A 22,754-nucleotide genomic window follows, 5' to 3' on the forward strand; every position below is an offset into this window, starting at 1 on the left:
ACTTTGCTCTTGTTCTGCCTAGCAGCTCTGCCAGAGCCCAAATTAGAAACACGGCTTCTCTCTAAGTAGGTCACGGTGTCTAGGAATAGCTGTAGCCTCCCCCAAACCCTGTGCCCCTGATTCTTGAAAGCGGATGAACCACTGTCATGTGAACATTGAACCCAGCTGGCCCATTCTCCCCCGGACACACGGGGGCCTTTGCCTCTGCCCCCTGCAGTCATTTTGACTTTAGAAACCAATCAAGCAATCGGTGGTGCCAGCAAAATTCTATTGCAGGTCACCTCCAACTCAGCTGTGGACGCCTTTCCAGTCATCGGTAAACATGTGGTTGGAAGGATTTTCTGTAGGAATAATGTATGCTGAATGGTTGGCGGTGAGCTTCCCACGCTAGCCCACCCATGTAACTCGGAATGCTTTTAGTAATGTATTCAATACTGGCTCCATATGCTAATCATTTGGAAAGAATACATTCAGAATTCACATCCTTGAACTGAAGAGATGGAAAATAGTGAGCATATTGTGGAGGTTCTCAAATGAATTTCTCCAGCCAAAGAGAGAGGACAGGAAAGTGACTCTTACACAAATGGCCCATTTGCTGGACGGGCTTTTACCTCGCACGAATTATAAAAGAGGAGAGTTATCTTTGCCGAGGTATGTTTATGGCGACTTTGTAAACTTCCTTTGTGTGCAGGCTGGGTAAGCTGCCTCCACACAGTGCAGCGGCCTTCTGTTGCCATCCAACCAGCACAGCTCAAGATTTAACTAGCTTCTCCTTAGGAAGCACAGCAGGTCCTCAAATAACAAGGCTGGGGCCACTGTCTCTGGAGTCTGCACACTCCTACCTCCCACCCCCATGTGTGCGTGTGTGTGTGTGTGTGGTTTTCTCCCACGTCCCAGAGATGTGCACATGAGGCGAAGGGTGTCTGAATTGTCCCAGTCTGAGTGGGTGTGGGTGTGGGTGTGAGTGCGGTGTGAGTGCGGTGTGAGCACCCTGTGAGCGCCCTGTGATGGAAGGGTGTCCTGTCCAGCATGGGTCCTACCTTGTGCCCTGAGCTCCCAGCAGAGACCTGGCCACCCATGACCCTGAACCAGAATAACTGGGTTGGAAAATCATTCTTTTTCTTGTTTTCATTCATCTTGTAAATGTTTATATAGATCATATTCATTTCGATGTCAAATAGTAGCAGTGTGTTGGGTCTTTATTTAGAAGTTGGATGGTATTTTGGGGACCAGAAATATGCATTAGGAACTTAGACTAAAAACATAGCTGGTATTTCCTTATGTGGCTTGTTTTGAAGTGTTTATTGGCATTTGGAATGTAAAATATAAGCTAATTTGCTTTTAGATTATTGGCTCATTTTGGTAATTTGGCGATGATAATTTCTTCAAGTAAGTTAAATTACCGATTAATAATTCATTAACATACTTGATTTATTTTTCCAGTGACCGTGCCAGCTTCTGTTCCAATGAAACAGGAGTTATTTAAGAACAGCATGCTTATCCCTCTGGGAAATTTACTGCGTTAGACAGTGTTCGATCACTGTGTGAAAAGAAACTGTGCATCTTCAGAAGCAGATGAAGCCGTCACACATCTCGGTTTTGAATACTAATTGTTACGGGAATATTCAAAATAGACTGTAAACAGAAAGGCTTACAGTTTTTGAGTAATGTATCTGCACTCAGAGCCTAATTTAAAACAACGGGCCTGATGATCCCCTTCCCCGTTTTTGTCTTGGCAGAACCCAGGGCCGCTGTTCGCCATCCGGGTGGTGGGGCAATCCCTGGCCCTTAGCTACTTGTCCCCACAGGACAGCAGGCCTCTCTGTCACTGGGCAGTGGACAGGTAAGGGGATGTCCGGATTTGGTACGAGTATGAATGTGTCAATACCATTGATTACAATTGTAGCCACTCTCTGTAACTTGCCTCTCCAGTGTCTGCCTTCGAGGTGGGTCCTTACACACGTAAGGGCTTGCGGTCCTTATGTGTAGGGAGGAAGTGTGATGCTCACTTCAAAGATGAGGAGACACTGAGGTTCCCAGAGATCGGCTAACGTGCTCACACTCGCATGGCTAGTGAATGTCCAAACCCAAATTTGAACCCAGATCTGAGTGAAAAACCCAAATTCATTCAATTAGTCATGCTACTGAATTCAAGCTGAATTCCCCGTCTAGCGGAGGGGAGAATTCTACCTGAACCATCGGCCCCAAACTGTAGTCAGCTGTGGACTCTGGCTGAGGATGAAACCGGTGTGGCCGTGTCTCCAGTGGTTCTGACTTCCTGACTCTCCACGGGCCCGCACACAGCCTCCCACTGGACACAGCCTTGCCCAGCAGCCCGCGGGCCAGCACAGGACCCGAGAGCCAGCTTTGCTCCTTCCCCACAGACAGACCCTCAGGGAGGGTCTCATTTCCTGGCTTGGTCAGCCAAGGCTGACGGAGTCCAGTGTCGGGGTGATGTTTTGGGTTATCATAAGCCATACACATTTGGGGCTCCCAGTTCTGGCACAGAGCGCCTGAAGCCCTTAGAATTTCCTAAATGATGAAAGCATTAACGATGTCTTGTTATCCTTCATAATGACCCCTTTCAGCCACATCCATGTGTGTGTGACGAGGTGACTCTTGGATAGCACCTAAGGAGGGGGCTGGTTGCCAGGCGAACCAGCCTATGATTAGAGGGTTAGAATGTCCACTCCCACCCACTGACCCTGGGGAGGTGGGGAGGAGCTGGAGGGTGCCTATCCCCCTGGTTAATGATGTAATCAGTCATGACTATGTAATGAAGCCTCCATCGAAACCAGAAGGACATCGTTTGGGGGGCTTTGGCCTGATGAGCACATGGAGGTGCTGGGAGGGTGGAGCCTGGCCTGAGTTAAGCCTTTTTATGATAAACTGGTAATTTAATCAGTACACTGTTTCTCTGAGTTCTGTGAGCTGCTCTGAGCAAATTAACTGAACCCAAGGTGGGGACCCTAGGACCCTCCAAGCGATTATTGGTTTGGTCAGAAGCCCATGTGGCAGGCAACCCGGACTTGCGATTGGTGTCTGAGGTGGGAGGCGGTGCCATCATCCTACAGGACTGAGCCCTTAGCCTGTGGGGCCTGAGGCTTCTCCAGGTGGGGAGAGTCAGAACTGAGGTCAGTGTTGGAGGTTTGGAAAAAACACACTAGGAATTGGTGTCAGAACCTGAATTGGTGTCAGACTTATAACAGGGACTGGCCCCTCCCTGTATAAAGAGACCAGGAGCCAGGATAGGGGGAAGCCAGGAAGCTCTGTGCCCTACACCCCATCTGCACCCTCCTGGGCTGGTCGATGCTATACAGAGTTAGGGAGGCAGAGGAATGTTAGCTGGGCCTGCCTGGGTGTGAGGGGGAGACCGAGCCTGGGGTGGAGGCTGTGGGAAGGGCCCCCTGGAGGCACTCAGAGAGCTCCTCAGGCACCCGCTGGTTGTCCCCAGTCCATGACAAGAACCCGAGAGGAAACATTTAGAAGCATTAGAGCAATGTGATAGGGCAATTTAAAACATGATGAATAGAATAATTTTTTAAATTGAACTTGTATTTTTATATCTTCCCTCCCCCCCCCAGTACATTTTTATTATATTAGTTTACAGAAGTATTAGTCTGCTCTGATTTGAAAACAAACCGAGATGTGGGCCTGTCACTAGAGGTGGTTTGAGCAACACTGAAGAGTGTAGCTGCCCCCAGGCTGGCCCTGCTAAAGGGAGCCCTCCCCTGAGGCTGCAGCCCTTCCTCCCACCTTCAGCCACTCAGCCTGTCACCCCTCCCTCTCTACCCCTCCCCCACTCACCCCTCCCTCTCCTCAGCATCTGATAGCCTCAGTTTCTTGCTCTATTATCCCAGCACCTCCTTTTCCCCCTAGAAATTACTTTTTAAAAAAATAATTATTTATTATTGAAAGTATTAGGTATGTCCTCCTTTTTCCCCCATTAGCCCCCTCCTGCCCCCCTTCCAACTCCTGCCCCAGGCCTTCAGCGCCCTATTGTCTGTGTCCATGGGTGATGCATATGTGCATACAAGGTCTTTGGTTGGTTACCCCCCACTCACCCACCCTCCCCCGCCTTCCCTCTGAGATTCCGTACTCTGTTCCATGCTGACTGGGTTCAGCCATCGGTGAAAAACTGTGGCCAAATAGATATCACATGTAATTGATCATCTTAACATGTTTAAGTGGACAGTTCAATAGTGTTAAGTACATTTACAGTGTTGTGCAACCATCACCACCATCATCTTCAGAACTTTTTCATCTTCCTAACTAAAACCCTGTAGCCGCTAAACAATGACTCCCCCCCTCCCCCACCTCTCAGCCCCTGGAAACCGCCATCCTACATCCTGTTTGTGACTGTGACTGTGACGACTCTAGGTACCTCATATAAGTGAATCACATAGTGCTCGTCCTTTTGTGACTGGCTTGTTGCACTTAGCACAATGTCCTCAGTGCGCATCCACATGGTAGCGTGTGTCAGAATTTCCTTTCTTTTTTTTTTTTTTTAATATATGTTATTGATTTTTTACAGAGAGGAAGGGAGAGAGATAGAGAGTCAGAAACATCGATGTGAGAGAAACATAGATCAGCTGCCTCCTGCACATCTCCTACTGGGGATGTGCCCACAACCTAGGTACATGCCCTTGACCGGAATCGAACCTGGGACCCTTCAGTCTGCAGGCCAACACTCTATCCACTGAGCCAAACCGGTTTCGGCAGAATTTCCTTTCTTTATAAGGCTGAATGATATTGCATTGTATGGATACTAGAGGCCTGGTGCACGAAATTTGTGCACTGGGGGGGGGTGTCCCTCAGCCCAGCCTGCACCCTCTCCAACCTGGGACCCCTTGGGGGATGTCCAACTGCCAGTTTAAGTTTAGAGGTTAGAAAAAAAACCTTGTGAGAGAGAGAGAAAAAAAAAAACCCAAAAACAGAGGCCTGGGGAGGTCACTGCCAGTTTAGGGGGTTGGGCCTAAACTGGCAGTTGGACATCCATCTCGTAATCTGGGACTGCTGGCTCCCAACCGCTTGCCTGCCTGCCTGCCTGTCAGCCTGATCACCCCCTAATCACTCCCCTGCCAGCCTGATCAATGCCTAACTGCTCCCCTGCTGGCCCAATCGCCCCCAACTGCCCTCCCCTCCCGGCCATCTTGTGGCTGTGGGCGCCGTCATCTTTGAGGGCGGGGCAGCCAATTTGCATATTCCCTCCTTATTGGTTGTGGGTGCCGCCATCTTTGCAATGGCGTGAGGGTCAATTAGCATATTCCCTCCTTATTGGCTGTGGGCGCCGGCATCTTTGCGATGGCATGAGGGTCAATTAGCATATTCCCTTTTTATTAGATAGGATACTGTGTTCTGCTTATCTCCTAGACATTTCCTTGTTTCCTTGGAGTGTTTCTCTCCCTCTTGGGGCCCTCAAATATTGTGGGGCCTCAGTGTCCCAGTGCGGCCTGCTGTGTGCTCCTCTGCACTCTGATCCTGGGCCATCTTGCCTGGGTTCTCCCTGCCACCTTCAGGCCCAGGTCTCGGATGCAGACCCACCTGGCCCACCGAGATGTCTCAGAGACATGGAAACTGGACGCTGGCCAATTGGAACTCTTCCCGGGAGGCCTTTCCTCTCCTGTCTTCTGTGACTATAGGTGACCACCATCTATGTGCCCAGCGACCGAAGCTCGCAACCTAGGGGTCATCCTCACTTTCTCCTCACAGTTAACCCACCACCAGGTCCCCCTGTTCCAAATCCAGGGGGTTCCTCAGATCTCTTGCCTCCTCTCTATGTTTACCACCATCGCCTGAGTTCAGGCCCTTAGCACCTCTTTGCTGGACGCCCGGGAACCTCCACCTGTCCTACCTGCCTCTAGACCAGTGTCCCTCTCCTCCATCTGCATCTATACCCTTTGGTGGCCCACAGGGTCAAGTCCACACCTCCAAGGGTTGCATGCAAAGCCCTCCCTCCCTCCGAGGTCTGGACCCGCCCTCTCACCATGTGGCCTTCCCTCACTGCTCATTCCAGCACAAACCCTGCCCTTCTCTCCCCCCAGCCCTCTCTCTGCCTGTACAAACCTCTGACCCTTTCCCCTCGCCACTCCCCTGGACACCATGGTGCCTCCTCTGCAGGTTGTCTTCCCTGGTCTGCAGAGCAGCCCTGGTGCATTCCTCTGAGTCTCTCCCATTAGACTCTTAGCTCCTCAGGGCAGAGACTACGCCCATGTGTTCCTGGAAGCACATCCTGCCATAAAGTCAAATAATGTCCTCATTCCTGTTTGACAAGAAGCAGACTGCAGGTTTCACGTAAGCTTCTCTCTTTGTGTGGCCTGTGGGCTTTTGTACAACAGCCAGAGCCCGAGGACACCACGTCTCCTTCCCACCCCAAGCGAGGCTCTGGTGGGAAAGGGTCTGGGGAGCGAGGCAGAAAGAGGTCAGCACATCAGGTGCATTAGAGGATCCTTTGCTGAGTAAAGGCTATGGCTTAGATATGAGTCCAATGTGAGCTTTTGAGTAGGTTCCACAGAATTAAATACCCCCACCCCCGGCAAGGCAGGTCTCTCGATTGTGGGAATGGGGAATTCGAGGGTCCTTTAATATGTAAAGAAAATCCATCTGTGAAGTGCAATCAAGCAAGATGTGCCTGTAGAGAAAGAGGCTTGGACCTAGGGCTGCACACAGGATCCCCATTATGTCTCCTCTGAATTAAAGAGACATCCTAGTCCGCCAGCCTTGCATCTGCAGGGACCAGCCATCCACCTGCAGGGACCAGCCATCCACCTGCAGGGACCAGCCATCCACCTGCAGGGACCAGCCTTCCACCTGCAGGGACCAGCCATCCACCTGCAGAGACCAGCCATCCACCTGCATGGACCAGCCATCCACCTGCAGGGACCAGCCATCCACCGCAGGGACCAGCCATCCACCTACAGGGACCAGCCTTCAACCTGCAAGGTCCAGCTTTGCACCTGCAGGGACCAGCCTTCCACCTGCAGGGACCAGCCATCCACCTGCAGGGTCCGGCCATCCACCTGCATGGACCAGCTTTGCACCTGCAGGGACCAGCCTTCCACCTGCAGGGACCAGCCATCCACCTGCAGGGTCCGGCCATCCACCTGCATGGACCAGCTTTGCACCTGCAGGGACCAGCCTTCCACCTGCAGGGACCAGCCATCCACCTGCAGGGTCCGGCCATCCACCTGCATGGACCAGCTTTGCACCTGCAGGGACCAGCCTTCCACCTGCAGGGACCAGCCATCCACCTGCAGGGACCAGCCATCCACCTACAGGGACCAGCCTTCCACCTGCAGAGATAGAGCTGCTTCCAGGAAGCTCAGGGCATGATGAGGGAGGACCTGCTTGTTAGTGATTAGGCCGCAGGGAGGCGTAAGCAGGAGAGATGAGCTGACTACCTCCCCCCAATCCCATCCACCAGGGGAGTGAGGCAGATGGAGAGGGAGACAGCCACATGCCCAGCTTAGTTCCCCTCATTCCACACAAAGATGAGGAAGGGCAGTCATTCTCCATCGGAATGACAAGCTGAAGGCCTTCTCCCAGACACATCTGCTTCTTGCTCCCTGCTGGCTCCGGTTCCTTGGGATGGTGCCAGCCTCCACCCTAGACCTGGCACTGCTCGGCCGTAGGATTCCGTGCCTTCCGGGAGCTCACACCGTGCTTTTGAATCATCCCGGTGACAGGTTCTCATGTGACGTCCCCTCTTTTTTCTCACAATCCATTCCAAGCGCCATCAGGTGCAGACTGTCCCAGCTCCTGCCCATGCCTTGTTGATTCGGGGACAAAGCCGCATGTCCTCCACCCTCTTCTCGATGTGTCTCTTCTGTGTTAAGAAAAAGAAACCTGTTCAGATACGGACTGAGCCCATGGAGCTGGGAAGAGCTAGAGGCGGATTCGTATTTTGCGTTTCTGTGTATTCGAGGGTCTGAGAGAGAAGACCTTTTAGGTCGAGGAGGTGGACTCAGGGAGATCTTTTCACTTTGTGGTGGGGGAAAGTGAGCAGCTCGTTTTAGGCATCGTCAGGATTGGGGACTTGTGTGAGATGTTCAAGTGGAACTGCCCCCCAGACTAGAAGGTTCTGGGGAGCACTGGAGAGTTGGTCTGTGTCCTTGCAGTATCCCCAGTGCTCGGAGCTCACCAGCTCCAGGGAGTGGCTGGGGCGTGTTGGGAGGCAGATTAGGATGAAGCCTCCGCAGCCAGCAGCCTCCAGGTCCTCGGGTTGCGCTCTGCGTTGGGCGTTTCTGTTTGGAAGCTTAGTCCTGGGGTTGGAGGCCGACCGTCGCCCCCTGCAGAGATGTGGGAAGGAGGCTGCGTGCTTTCTCATGGGCTCCCTGTTCTCTCCTTCAGGGCTCTGCATCTCAGGAGGCCCGGAGGCCCTCCACACATCAAGCTGGCCGTCGAGTGGGATAGCTGTGCCAAGGAGCGGTGAGTCTGACAGGATTTGACCCCAGCGGGGAGAGGGGCCTGCCTGTGCAGGCATCGTCCTGTGCCCATTGCCCCAGTGACTGAGGCAGTACACATATCTCCTTGATGCCACGTGATCCATGCCTCTGAGAAACCCTGGTGCCAGTTGTCTGTGTGGAAACAATGAGGGCAGTACAGGCACACCTCAGGGATTCTGCAGGTTCAGTTCCAGACCGCCGCAACAAAGTGGGTGCCGCAACAAAGCGAGTGCCGCAACAAAGCGAGTGCCGCAACAAAGCGAGTCGTAATCCTGCTGGTGGAGGGGCTTGCCTTCAATTTGTAACAAAGCACATCCGTGAAGTGCAGTCAAACAAGATGTGCCTGTGATAGTAAGAGTGGTGGTGGCAGGTGGCACTAGTGGTGTCACAGTTGGAGTAGACTGTTACGTAATGCTTACCCTGTGCCAGTCATTGCTCTGAGCACTTGGCACATTTGCAATCTATTTAATCTTTAGTACATCGTGTCAGGTGGATACCACATCACCTACCTTTTCAGATGTGGAAGCTGAGGCCCAGAGAGGCGCCACAGTTGCTCAGTGTCACACAGCTGGTGCCTAACTCAGCTGGGATTTGAGCCCGTGTCGTCCTGCCCTTAATCACTGCACTCGGCTGCTTCTGTGACACCGAGTGCGTCGGCCGTACTTTGAAAGAGGACACTGTTCAGCCCAGCGGGTGTTCATTAACCTGCTTCTGGGTGGTAGGCCCTGCGCTAGGACAAGGAAGCAGAGGCAGATGAGGCGAGGACTGGGTCCCTCGCGGAGCTCGGTGGGGGGGAGGCAGAACTCCAGGGAACAGAGGAAGCGCTGAGTCAGGGCATGAGGCCCCCGGGCCACCTTCGCCTCGCCCGGTGGGTCCTTCCACCTGCGGGCTGGGAGTGGAGATGAGGAGCGACCCCTCTGGAAGAGTGAAGCCCTGACGGCATCGCTCCTCTCTGCAGCCTGTTCGGGAGCCTCCAGGAGGCGCGGGTGCAGGACGCGGACAGCGTGTGGCGGCAGCAGCAGGCGCACCAGCAGCACAGTTGCACCTTGGACGAATGCTTTCAGTTCTACACGAAGGAGGAGCAGGTCCGGTGGGAGGGGGACCGGTCACCTTGCCAGGGGGTGGGGGGCGGCGGGAGGAGGCCCAGTGCCGTGGGGGCCTCACATCGGGTGGCCTCCTTTGCAGCTGGCCCAGGACGACGCGTGGAAGTGCCCCCACTGCCAAGCCCTGCAGCAGGGCGTGGTGAAGCTAAGCCTGTGGACGCTGCCTGACATCCTCATCGTCCACCTCAAGAGGTTCTGTCAGGTGGGGGGGCGAAGAAACAAGCTCTCCACGCTGGTGAAGTTCCCGCTCTGCGGCCTCAACATGGCTCCGCACGTGGCTCAGAGGAGCACTGGGGCCGCACCCGGCCCCTGGCCGTCCTGGAAGCAGCCAGCCTGCCTGCCCACCAGCTACCCGCTGGACTTCCTGTATGACCTGTACGCTGTCTGCAACCACCACGGCAGTCTGCAAGGTGGGCATTACACAGGTGAGCGCTGCCTCTTGGCTGGTGGCTGCCCTGGCCATCTGTCGTGGCTGTGGCCTGGGCCTCGATGCCCCGGGAGGAGGCACCCTTGGAATGCCATGCCGAGCTCATGCGGCCACTCGACGTGAGCTGGCCCCTCACCCGCTGCTCCCCGGGCATCTGCCGGAGGGCAGGGGCCTGGTCCAAGCCGTAGAGTCGAGCTGGGTGGGTGGTGGGTGGTTGGGATGTAAAGTCAGTTATGGCCCGAATCTTCGACCACGTCAAGTAGAGGAGGGTAATTGTTAGAACCGAGAGAATGATGTTTATCCTTGTTTGTGCTTCAGCATGAGGGCTCTTATTTATCAGATTTGGATTCCTATCAGATGTTTTTATTTCAATGGGGTACATTTAATTGTTACCTTCAAGAGCAACTTGAGAGAAGTAGACGAATGGAAGGACAGACACAAATAGCTTGGTGACTTGTTCAGTTGTTCATATTCATCTACCTTAGTCTGTTCTGTTCTAGAAGAACATAAATTATTTCACCTTTAAAAATGCTTTAAAATATTCATTTTTCAAAGGGTGCACTGTTGTAGTGTACTAATGTACCTGGAATTTGGAAGACACCGGACTGTGCAGAAATCCATGGTCATCACTCATTCATTCATTGGACAAATATTAAGGTCTCATTCTCTGCCAGACCCTGTGCTGGATGCTGGTGTATCAGTGATGAACAAGGCAGATATGAGTCCTGCCTTCGTGGACCTTCAATCTAATTTCAGACACAGACCACAAAAAGGGGGCTGGCCACATGAGCATTTTCACTGCCTGGCATTATGGAAAGGTGGCTGACTGAGTAATGGTCTCTGTGATAGAGATGAGGCCTCTCTGAGGATGTCCCTTTGGTGGAACTAGCTATGTGACTAATGGGAGGAGGAGCATGATGGGCAGCACTGCGAGCATGTGCAAAGGCCCTGAGGTGTGGTGTGGTTTGAGAACGGATGCAAGCCTGTCCCAGCTGAAGGGTAGTGAGTCAGGGGTAGGACAAGATGGGGCTGGATGAGAAGGCACCGTAAGCCACGGACAAGAGTTCATGTTTATTCTAGAGGGTGATGGGAAGCCCTTTAGGGTTTTAGGCAGAGGACTCAAGGTGTAATTCTGTTAACAAATGGAGGTAGGAGCTCTGCTCTTTGGAGAACAGGTAGAAAGGAGTGAGAGTGGAAGTTGTAGATCCAGTCAGGAGGTTGTTTCTGGGGCTCAGTGCGAGACAGTATTGTCTGGTGCATGAATGATGACAAGCAGGTATTCAAGACACGTTCTGGAAGGGAAATCAGTAAAAGTGGCTTTTGGGCTGGGTGTAGGGTGGAAGGGAAAGGGGAGAGCACAGATGGACTGTGAGGTGCCTGATTTGCATTAGTGCAGGGGTCAGCAAACTACGGCCCATGGGCCACATGCAGCCCAGTACCTGTTGTACGGCTCGTGAGGTAGAAATAGTTTGTGCATTTTAAAAACCGGCAAAAGAACAGGAATATATGGCAGAGACCACGTGTGCCGTGAAATAGTTTCTGTCTGGTCCATTACAGGAAAAGTTGGCTGATCCCAGATGAGTGGGTTAGAGTACCATTCACTGCGATATGAGGGAAAGGAGAATATTTTGTTTTAATTGTTTGGAAGGTGGTGAGACCCTTATTAATGAGCATTTTCTTTTTTAAAAGTTGATTTCAGAGAGGAAGTGAGAGAGAGATAGAAACATCAATGATGAGAGAGAATCATTGCTGGGCTGCCTTCTGCACACCCCCTATTGGGGATCGAGCCGGCAACTCAAGCATGTGCCCTGACCGGGAATCGAACCCTCCTGGCTCATAGGTTGACACTCAACCACTGAGCTACACCGGCTGGGCTGTGAGCATTTTCTTAAATGTGGGCCTTCAGTTCTTGGGTAGGAAAGAGGCATTCCATAATCCAACTGCGTGTTCTCATTGCATACTGAAGTAGAGGTGTGTAATGTGAAGCCTTTCAGAAGAAATGGGGTGCATGTGGACAGCATGGCCTGGCTCAGCAACTTGGGGCTCCCTTTGATTGGAGCTTGTGCTTGAGCAGCGGCTACAAGGTCAAATTCCGTTTCAAGTCGCAGCACGCCTTATCAGGAAGCATCTGGGCGTGTAACTGATGGATCCTTTTGGATTCCACACAATTCATTTCTGGCCCAGAATGGACCAAGATTTCTCGTTCTGTTGCAAACCTGTCCATTCCTAAGCTCTGACAGTGGGGTATGTCTTGCTGCTTTGGGGGGGCCACCGTAATGGGAGTTGGGTTTGGACCTTTGCAGCCTACTGCCGGAACTCCCTGGACGGCCAGTGGTACAGCTACGACGACAGCATGGTGGAGCCGCTGCCGGAAGAGGAGGTCATCACCCGGGGGGCTTACATCCTGTTTTATCAGAAACGGAACAGCATCCCTTGCTGGTCAGCCAGCAGCTCCATGAGAGGTGGGTGCTGCTCAGGACAGGGCAGGGCAGCGGGGGTGGGGAGCCCCTTTCAGAGCTGGGAAGGCGCTTAGTCCAACGTCCAGGGCCAAGAGCGGGAGGCAGGGGTCTGAAAGAGGAAGCTGTGGCTGCTGCTGCAGAGATGTGAGCACCGCCGGCTGGCATCCCGTGTGGAAGGGTGTGGTCATACTGAAATCTAAGAAAGGGGACAGGAATAGTGTTTTGTACCCGTGGCAGGTGACTCTTGGTGGCGTGGGATTTCATAGTTCCAGTCTCACTCATGTCAAGCCAGCTTTTAATTAAGCTTGTTCAATAGCGGCCTGCGTTTGTCCTGTCAGAAAGGGCAGGGCAGTCATGAGGGTGGCAGGGTCTTCACGGGAAACTTAGTGCTTACCTAACTGCTACCCAGCGATGCGTGTATTAGCTAACCCTGACCTCAAACATGCTTGGAAGTCATGACCTTTATGTGTGACTGTTTTTAAAAATATATTTTTATTGATTTCAGAGAAGAAGGGAGAGGGAGAGAGAGATAGAAACATCAATGATGAGAGAGAATCATTGATCGGCTGCCTCCTGCACGCCCCCTACTGGGGATCGAGCCCCAACCCGAGCATGTGCCCTTGGCCGAATCAAACCTGGGACCCTTCAGTCTGCGGGACAATGTTCTATCCACTGAGCCAAACCAGCTAGGGCTTTATGTGACTTATTTCACTCTGAAAACTAGCCATCCTTACCTTTAGGATAAAAGCTTTTTAAAAACACTACTCAGATTTTTTTCTCCAATTGTTGGAAAATAGCCAAATAAAACTAAGATGCCCCCTAAATGGTCTAAATCACCCCGAATGCAAAGCCTGCCTTCCCTTCGCAGAAGATTGTAGGAAGAATGGAGAGCACACCGTGTTTAGGAAACGGGAGTTGGGGAAAAGTAATTTCGTGGGAAGCATTTCCATTCTCATCAATGCACTTGCCTCTCTGAGCCCAACGCCTGTCCTTAAACTTCCAGCTTGGCCAGCGGGTGATCAGTTGCAGGTTTCTCCTCTGGCCCTGAACTTCGAGTGTGTGATTCTGCTCTGGTCGGCAGTTCCAGGGCTCGGGGGTGGGAGTCCGGCCCCGCGGAGCTCCGCAGCGACCCCCGATGCTGGAGAAGGTGCGATAGAAACATCAATGATGAGAGAGAATCATTGATCGGCTGCCTCCTGCACGCCCCCTACTGGGGATCGAGCCCCAACCCGTGCATGTGCCCTTGGCCGGAATCGAACCCAAGACCCTTCAGTCTTTCTATCTTCCCTCCCTCTGTGCTTCCTCCGCAGGCTCCACCAGCTCCTCCCTGTCCGATCACTGGCTCCTGAGGCTCGGGAGCAACCCCAGCAGCACGAGGGGAAGCCTGTCGTCCTGGCGCTCGGCCCCCAGCCCCACCCAGCCCCCGGGGCCTGACCCTCTCGTTTGCACAAGCAGCTTCTCCAGTCAGGAAAAGGGTATGTTTTATCGAGTTGGTTAAATGGGCTGATTATTTTCTTGAACGAGGGCTGGATCATGGCCTTGAGTATCCAGTGTCTATCACTGTGCGAGGCTTCTTCGTCTGTCAGGTCGGGTCTTCCACACCCGCCCTTGCCTACCCCTCCTCCCCTGTCCTCTCCAGCAGCAGGTTCATCCTTTCTGCTCCGTGGAGCTCACTGTCTCAGGGGAAGACAATACGGAAACAAGTAAACGGATGTGATGACATGACGTAGAGCAGGGACAAGGGGGAGAGGTGAATAGTCAGAGAAAAAGATATTGTGGCAGGGGTGAGGGAGAGAGGGCACAGAGGCCGTGGGGGAGGGCCTTTCCACAAAGGAGGCCGCTTTGGACAGAGCGAGTGAGAGTGAGGCATGGATTTGGGATGAGCGGGGGGTGTGGGAGGGCGGAAGCCACCGAGCTGTGGCGGAGCACAGTGAGCGAGGAGGACAGAGACAGGCGATCAGGGGCCAGGGCCCATGGACTAAGGTTTCATTTTATCCCAAGTACAGTGGGTAGCTTTGGGGGAATTTTGAGCAGAGAAGTAATGTATGTAAAAAAATACATACATACATACACACACACACATACACACACATATCTACACTAATAAAAGAGAAAGATGCAAATTGACCATGCCTTTGCAACACCCACCAGCCAATCAGGAGTATGCAAATTAACCCAACGAAGATGGTGAATTCATTTGCATATGCAGGCACAGAGCGGCTGGGGGTGGGGCGGGATGCTTGCGTCGCCATGGCAATGACGCAGGCATTCTGCACTGCACCAGCTGCTCCGTGCCTCTGGGCAGCGTGGGAAGGTGGAAAGGCGGAGCGAAGGCGGTGCCGGCAGCCAGGGGAAGGAAGGCCCATTCTTGCACGAATCTTCATGCATCAGGCCTCTAGAGTATGTGTGTGTGTGTGTGTGTGTGTGTATATATACACACACACATATATATATGTTTATATTTATATACATACATATTCAAATATATTTTTATTGATTTCAGAGAGGAAGGGAAAGGGAGAGAGAGATAGAAACATCAATGATGAGAGAGAATCATTGATCGGCTGCCCCGCACTGGAGATTGAGCCCACTACCTGGGCATGTGCCCTGACTGGGAATTGAACCATGACTTCCTGGTTCATAGGTCGATGCTCAACCACTGAGCCATGCCGGCCAGGCTGATTTATATTTTTAAAAAGTCTACTCTGGCTGCCGTGTGGAGGATACATCATAGAGGGGCGAGAGTGGAAGACAGAAGGTCGGTGGGGAGTCTTATGTGATTGTCCAGGCGAGAGTGGTGGCTTGGACGAGCGTGTTAGGTAAGAGATGTTAGATACTGGATATACTTGAAGATGGAGCTGATGGGTTTGCTGATGTGAGAGAGTGAGTGATCCAGGAGGACCCTGGTTGGCTAGTATATACGTGACTAGGTGGTCAGGTTAGTAGTACAGTTAATGAGATGGGAAAGAATTGGGTGGGAAACAGTCAGTTTTGGAGAGAAATCTAGAAACTTGTGACTTGATAACTTTGAGAGTCCCATAAGACCTCCAAGTCAAGATGGTTTAAGGCAGCGGTTCTCAACCCGTGGGTCGCGACCCCTTTGGGGGGGTCAAACGACCCTTTCACAGGGGTCGCCTAAGACCATCGGAAAACACATATATAATTACATATTGTTTTTGTGATTAATCACTATGCTTTAATTATGTTCAATTTGTAACAATGAAAATGCATCCTGCATATCATATATTTACATGACGATTCATAACAGTAGCAACATGACAGTTATGAAGTAGCAACGAAAATAATTTTATGGTTGGGGGGTCACCACAACATGAGGAACTGTATTAAAGGGTCGCGGCATTAGGAAGGTTGAGAACCACTGGTTTAAGGAGATAAACGTTTGAGCCGTCAGCACAGGGATGGACTTGAAACCCCGGAGCTGGCTGAGCTCCCCTGGGGAAGGCACAGATAGGAAGGAGTGGAGACCTTCAGCGATCCCTGGAGCTCCCCACAGGACGGTAGACAGGGCGAGAGGCCAGCAAAGAACGGGGAGGAGCCAGGGAGACAGGAAGAAACCTGCGTGCAAATGAGCCACTGATGCAGAAGAGGAAATTGTGGCCAACGGTGTCACGTATGGTTGAGAGGCTAAGGCGAGGCTGGGTAAGCGATCATCAGGCTGGAGGGCGACCGTGTGAGAAGCTCTGAGGTGGCACTAAACCTGGGCAGGTAAGAATCTAGCCATAGGTGTTCAGTCCTGGGTGGTACTACCTCTTCTCCCCAGGGCTATGCTGGAGATCCTCACCGAGGCTGGCTTCTCATTGATTCCAGAGAGAGAGGAAGGGAGAGGGAGCGAGAGAGAAGCATTGATCGGCTGCCTCTTATATGCACCCCAACATGAGATCAAACCCAAAACTTGGGCAAGGGCCCTGCCTGGAATCAAGCCCTTGGCCTTTAGGTGAACGGGATGATATTCCAACCAACTGAGCCACATTGGCCAGGGCTGGGAGACGACCTTTATTGTCAAAGGCAGGGATGAGGCTGTTCCGTACAGAACGGTCCCTCCCAGATGCCAGCGGTCCAAATGCCAGAGAAACACCGATAGCCGGGGAACGTCATCCTCCCAGCAGCTCTGGTTATGGGACATTGTGATAACGAGGCATTTTTAAATGAAAATGAATGGATTCGACCTTGTGGTGCTGCACTGACGTCACTGGGGACGGGTGTCCTAGAGGCTGTCCAGGAAAGGATAGAAACACGGCTTGCTTTTGCAACTTTTACAAAAACATGACCCTTAGACAATATTGCTGGGGTCCCTGGGAGTGTGGCGGCCGGGGTCTCTCAAGCTTCCTTGAGTTTTCAGTAAGGTAGGTGCCCCGATGATACATTCCTTTTATGGCTTTCATTGGGCTCAGAAGTTTTGTTTTTCTCTCTTTCCGTGATTTCCAGATAGTATGTTATTTCAGTTGTGATTTCTCTTTGATCTAAAGGTTATCTGGGAGTCTCAAATATTTAAGATATTTTGGGTCACCTTTTTAATCTTTATTTCTAATTTTGTGGATTGTGATCCGAGAATGTGGTTCTCAAACATTCCCTTTTTGTGGGCAAGTAAGTACCTGAGTATTATTGTGTTAAGTGTCCGGTGCATGTATGAAATAGTGTACACCTCACCTATTTGAGGGATGTGAGCTTTATGTCATTACTGTTAAATTAGGTGAGTCAATGGTTGTCTTCGATTCGCCTATGTCTTTAAATTAACCTTGATAGGACTGCCTGGCTGGGAAGCGATAGATGCACCCCTTCTTGTAGAGCTGTGGCTTTCATTGGGTACCCCAAGAACTTGAACTTGCTTTCTTTTACTGTCAAAAATTCAGAGCCCACCTTATCATGGGGAACATTCAGTCTATTTATATTTAATATAATAACTGCACAACTTGACTTCACTTTATTTAAAACTTTTTCCATTGCTTCTTTCTCTTTTTTTAATTTTTTTAACTGATTTGATTATGTTGTTATTTGTCCCCTTTTCTCCCCTTGTTCCTGTGGAAGTTCTGTTCGTTTCCATCTTGCTAATGGCTGCTTTATGTTTCCAATTTTTACAATCAAATGGCTTTTCCTGTAATTATGTGGCTATGAAAGGCCACCAACTCCCTGCGAGTCCTTCTGTCCCCCTCTCCCCCCCGCTTTCTTTCCTCCCCCAGACATGTGAGGCATCCCTCTGATCTGCGTTAGGTGCCCCCCACCTCAACCCCCGACTCTCAGGTTTGCTGAGATGGTGGGATATTCTTCAGACTGCAATTAGAACCCCGCTTGCAGTACCTTTCCATCCCAAACACACTGACTTAAGGTTATGTGACACAGTCTCACCCCGTCTGAGCCCCACGTGGGTGGGTGGGCGGTGCACGGACCACAGGGTCCACTGAGCACCTCGGATGGTTCCACCACCGCTGCCTGAGGTCTCATTCTGACCCGGGAGTGATTGGTCAGAGCCCTTCTGGGGTGTGCGTCATGTGTCCTCTAACTGCACGGCCACATATCTTTTCTCTCACTTGGGAGTGAGTGGCGCTTGGCTGCAGGAGGACTCTTGGCTTGCAGTCCTTTCCTCCCAGGCGTCTGCGGGAGTTTTCCCACGGCCTGCCAGGCCTCAGGGCAGCAGGTGAGAAGCCCATTTATTTATTTATTTTTTCCGTGAGAGTCACTTGTTCTTTCTGGCTGGAAGCTTTTAAGATTCTGTCCTTGACCTTGGAGTTGAGAAGTTCTACCAGAGCGTGCCTAGGGGTGTGTGTTGTCCATCAATCCCACCTAGAACTCGGGGAGGCCTTTCCTTCTACAGGTGCAGGCTTTTCTTTTGGGAAATGATCTTTTTTGTTGTTTAATTATGGTCTCACCTGCTTTTCAGATTCCCGTTACTTGCCTGTTGTGTCTCCTGGATCTGTCCTCTGAGTCTCCTAGCTTTCCCCTGAGATTTCTGTCTCTTTGTCATTTTGCTCGGTGGTATGAGACATTGCTTTCACAGTTACGGACTTTTAACAAATTCCACGATCATGTCAAGCCACCAATTTGAGTTCCAACAGGGACCTTGGATGTCTTCATTTACTGCCTTGAGAAACCTGGGAGTTATAGTTTCAGTCTCTTGTTTTATACCTGAGTCTCCTTAAGAACTTTACGTTGTCTCTTTCCTCTGGTGGCTCCATTTCAAGGGGTTCTTCTCATGGTCGCATGTTCTGACCCTCTGCTTGCTGGACCCCTCGTGTGCGCTGTTATTTTTCTGTTTCTCCCAAAGGGGCCCCCCTCCACCTTCTCTTGAGCAGTGGTTATTAGAGTGGGGAGCGGGCATGGCCTCAGCTCCTGAGTTAGCCTTTCTCCTCGCCAGCCTCGTCCTGGAGGTTCCAGAGGCGGAGAAGGCTCAGCTCACCTATGCAGCTTCCCCTTATCTTCTAAATGCCCGAGGGCCAGCTTGCCAGAGGCTGCACTCTGCAGCTACAGCGGAGTCGTCTCCGAATGCAGGTCGGGGCTCAGAAGAGGAAGCCCCCTTTTCTCCTTCGATCCCAACCACGGTGTCTCTTTCCTGCCTCCCTGGCCCTCCAAGCTTAACTGTGCCCCCGGCCTTTGCACTAGCAGCTGCCTCTGCCTGGAGCCTGTTCTCCCCAGACCTCCACATGGCTTCTTCCCTCTCTGCCTCGAGGTCTCATCATTCCTCAGGCATCACTCACTGACCGCCCCATATTTCCCCTGCGTTCTTCCTCATAGCTCTTGTCCTGACATCCCATGAGAACATAAAGTTTTATTTCCTGTCAAATCCCATAAGGGACAAGCACTTTGTATTTTTTCGAGAACGGTGTCCCCAGCCCTGAGCACTGTCCTTAGCCTGCAGCAGGCTCTTAGGAAGTATTGATTGAGTGTGGAAGTGAGTGGAAACCCTCGGAAGGTGGAAAGCACTGGCCAGGAAAGGGCTGGTCCTGTGGCCGGTGGGCCAAGGATGCTGAGGGGAGGGCCCTGCCCGCCCCTGCCCACCGCGCACACTGGGGTGGCTCCGCTTCCCTTTGGGGGGCTGTTGTCATTGGTGAAGATGGGCCTCTAGCCAGCGTTGCCCCGACTCCTTCAGCAAGTGAACAGCACCTGCGAAGGCTGAGAGCAGGGCTTGGGCTGGCACTCTATGCCATGCTCGGCACTCAGGGACCGGCCCTCATCTGGCCTGGGAAAGCAGGTCCAATAAGCAGAACCTGTGCAGAGTATGCCGTTTCAGGAAATACTTAAAGATGAATGGAAGTGATGTTGAACCGGAGGGCCAGACGCCTCAGGGACTGGTCTTTACCAGGAGTCTGCGCTGCCTGTCCCGTAGCTGGCTTCCTTCTTGGGCACTGGTTCGCCCTGTGGCTTCAATGCGCAAATGGATTCGGTGGAATAGGGGTGAGAGCGTGATGCTCCGTGGGCAGGAGCCGCAGTGGCCCGCCCACGGCTGTGTCCGTGCCCAGCACAGCGTCTGCAGCGTCGGAGGTGCCCAGTCACTGCCGGTTCAACGGCTGGCACTTGCAGCGACTCCTGTTGAGCTGGAGGGTCTGTGGGCGCTAATGCTCTTGGCGTCTCTTTCAGGAGGCCTGCAGTCCAGGCCCTTGGTCCGGGGAGAGAGAGGCCGAAGCATCAGCATGAAGGTGCCCACTGCCTCTCGAGCCAAGCAGGGGGCCTTCAGGACCATGCCCCTCCGGTGGTCTTTTGGACACAGAGAGAAGCCGGTGGTGGCGTCGGTCGAGTTGGTGGAGTACTTGGAGTCCAGGCGGAGGCCTCGGTCTACGAGCCAGTCCATCGTGCCGCTGCTGACGGGCGCTGCTGGCGGGGACGGGACGTCGGCGGGGCCGAGGTCAAGTGCCACCCCCTCTGCTAAGGGTGAAGGTAGCGAGCAGCGAGCCAGCGAGAGAGGACCAGCCGGCGTGTCCTGCCCCGAGGGCCACCTCAGCCATGGAGCCGTCCCTGGAGCCTCGGATGTTCTGAACACAGCGGGGAGACTGGAGGGACATGCCGGCCACGATATCGGGCTCCCCAGGCAGTGTGATCTGCTGCTCACAGTCACACCCTCAGTGCACACTGAGAAGCGAGCCGGGCCCGAGGGCCAGAGGACCGCGAACGGGAAGGGAAGTGGCCATGTGGGGACCCAGGACGCCTCAAGTACGGTGGGCAGATCAGCTCCTCAAAATGCCTTCGCCAGAGCCAGGGCAGGTGCAGAGGGAAGGGACCCTGAGACAGACAGACTCCCACTGGGAACCCTCACCCTTCTGAGGTCTGTGTTTTTGAAGAGGAACAAGAAGAATGACAGGGCTGAGGTGGCGCCCCGGGTGTCCCCAGTCTCCCTGGGGAGTGGCAGACTGAGCCCAGCGGTGGGTGAGCAGACTCGAGTCTCGTCCTCTCCCCTGCAGGTGCCGGGGGGCCCGGCCAGGGGCCCGGAGGGCGCTGTCCGCTCTGCGCCCAGCTCTCTGCACCTCCCACGCAAGGCCTGCAGGCCCCCGAGGGCGAGGGCCCCGAGCCCGGCACAGAGGAGCGTTCCCGGGGAGCACCCGCCTTTCGGCAGCTTGCAGAGGGTGAAGTACCACACTCTCTCCTTAAGGCGAAAGAAAACATTACCGGAGTCCAGCTTTTGACAGCGCGTCCCAGTGTCGTGTGAAGCTGGCATTCTCTCAGCTCTGCCCCGAGCAGCTGCAGGCGGCCTGGCTTGCGAGCAGGACTCTGGGAAGCCACTTGTCCTGGGACCCCTGAAAAATAAAATATTTTTGGTCTTCACCTCTAGACTTCCAACACATCCAAACACCTTCCTGTCTTGTCGGCTGCTTTTCTCCTCATGGGACACTAGAGGGTGCTGGTGGGTCAGCCTTACCGTTTCAGGGCAAGAACTGCTGTTTTGTTTAACTAAGTCCAGGACCTGAGGAATTATTTAAAGAGTGATTGGTTATGGGCACACCTTTCAACATAACTCTATAAAGAAGCCCAGTTAACACGAATCTTCCCTATCAAATCAAATATTGCCATTGGCTGCTGCTATTAATTTTTTTTTTAAATTTAAATAGGTGACTTAACAGGAAAAATCTTTTCCTTTTAATGTTTCTCTGGGATAAAGCACTGAAATGCCAGAAAAGTGGTAGTGACAGGCAAGATTCTAGGGGAGAGATGGTTGAGGTGTTAGGAGAATATTTAATATATAACAAAATAATTGTATTAAAGATTTTCAAGGTATTTAAAAAAGGTAACTATTTTGATACTAGGACAAAAGGAAGTTCTTTTTTAAAAAAAGTTGAAGTATGAGGCGTGTGTATACTTTTAATAAAAGCCCGTCATTGAAATATGGGAATGGCTGGATTACTCATGTTTTATAAATGGTATTGTTTTGTTCCTGCTGTATCCACTCGGCTCATTGCTGTTGATATCAGACCGTCATTACTCGAGTCTCACTGGAATTTTAAAAAGCTTTTAATTAAAATGACTTGCTTTAAAATATATTTTTATTGATTTCAGAGAGGAAAGGAGAGGGGGAGAGAGAATCATTGATTGGCTGCCTCCTGCACACCCCCCTGCTGGGGATGGAGCTCGCAATCTGAGCAGGTGCCCTGACCAGGAGTCAAACCATGGCCTCTTGGTTCATAGGTTGATGCTCAACCATTGAGCCACGCCTGCCGGGCTAACATGACTTGCTTTATAAGACATAGAAAGCCCCGGTCTCACTTGCGAGGGCCTGGGAGTTGAGCCTGCCCATTTCCTGGAGCTTCGCATGCTGCTCAGTGGCCGCTCTGACAAATGCCCTGTCGCTGCCCCTGGAAGCTGCCAAGTGACCTCAGGCCTGTGGCCCGACAGTTGGGGTTCCTGGTGAGTCTGTACTTAAACAGCACGCTTTCTAGAAATACTTCTTTTCTCATGGGAACCATTGGTTCCGGACATCAACTCCCCAAATGTAGTTCTCATACTCACTGCCGGGCTCACTGGTATGTCTTTGCTGTTTTGTTTTTTTTTCTTAAGAAGAAAGAATGGTGTCCTTTTATGTCCCCACTGGGAAAGACGCTTGCTTTTGAGCACAAACTAAGTGGACCCAAGCTAAGGTGGACCCGAGATAACAGGAGAAGCAGGAAGCCCAGCCCCCTGACTCACCTGAGGACACGTGCACAGTGGACCTGTGTCTGCATTTCAGAAGTCCAGGTTCTGTTCCTGTCCTGGTCCTGGCCGCTGTGCTCCGGGCGGGTGGGAGCCGTGGCTGACCACATCCTCTGTGGCTATGAAGTCTGGGAGCCTTCCTGCTTTATCTGGTTCGTTCTCAGATGCCGCTCATTCGTCATGTTTAGCACCC

General features: G+C 52.3%; 1 protein-coding gene across 1 annotated transcript in view; it reads left to right on the top strand.

The window, feature by feature from the left end:
* The window catches only part of USP43 (ubiquitin specific peptidase 43), a gene marked incomplete at its 5' end in the record, with an annotated part of 55,945 nt that extends 34,034 nt beyond the window's left edge, over positions 1 to 21,911 (top strand). Inside the window, 7 exons of the mRNA XM_006761680.2 lie at positions 1,740 to 1,843; positions 8,350 to 8,427; positions 9,403 to 9,529; positions 9,630 to 9,972; positions 12,278 to 12,436; positions 13,744 to 13,908; positions 20,024 to 21,911. Of these exons, the coding sequence (XP_006761743.2) occupies positions 1,740 to 1,843; positions 8,350 to 8,427; positions 9,403 to 9,529; positions 9,630 to 9,972; positions 12,278 to 12,436; positions 13,744 to 13,908; positions 20,024 to 21,063 (2,016 nt within the window). The remainder of the gene's footprint in view (positions 1 to 1,739; positions 1,844 to 8,349; positions 8,428 to 9,402; positions 9,530 to 9,629; positions 9,973 to 12,277; positions 12,437 to 13,743; positions 13,909 to 20,023) is intronic.
* Positions 21,912 to 22,754: the final 843 nt, after the last annotated feature.

The sequence above is a fragment of the Myotis davidii genome, unplaced genomic scaffold (assembly GCF_000327345.1).
Source record: "Myotis davidii unplaced genomic scaffold, ASM32734v1 scaffold37, whole genome shotgun sequence".
In the NCBI taxonomy this organism is placed as follows: Eukaryota; Metazoa; Chordata; class Mammalia; order Chiroptera; family Vespertilionidae; genus Myotis; species Myotis davidii.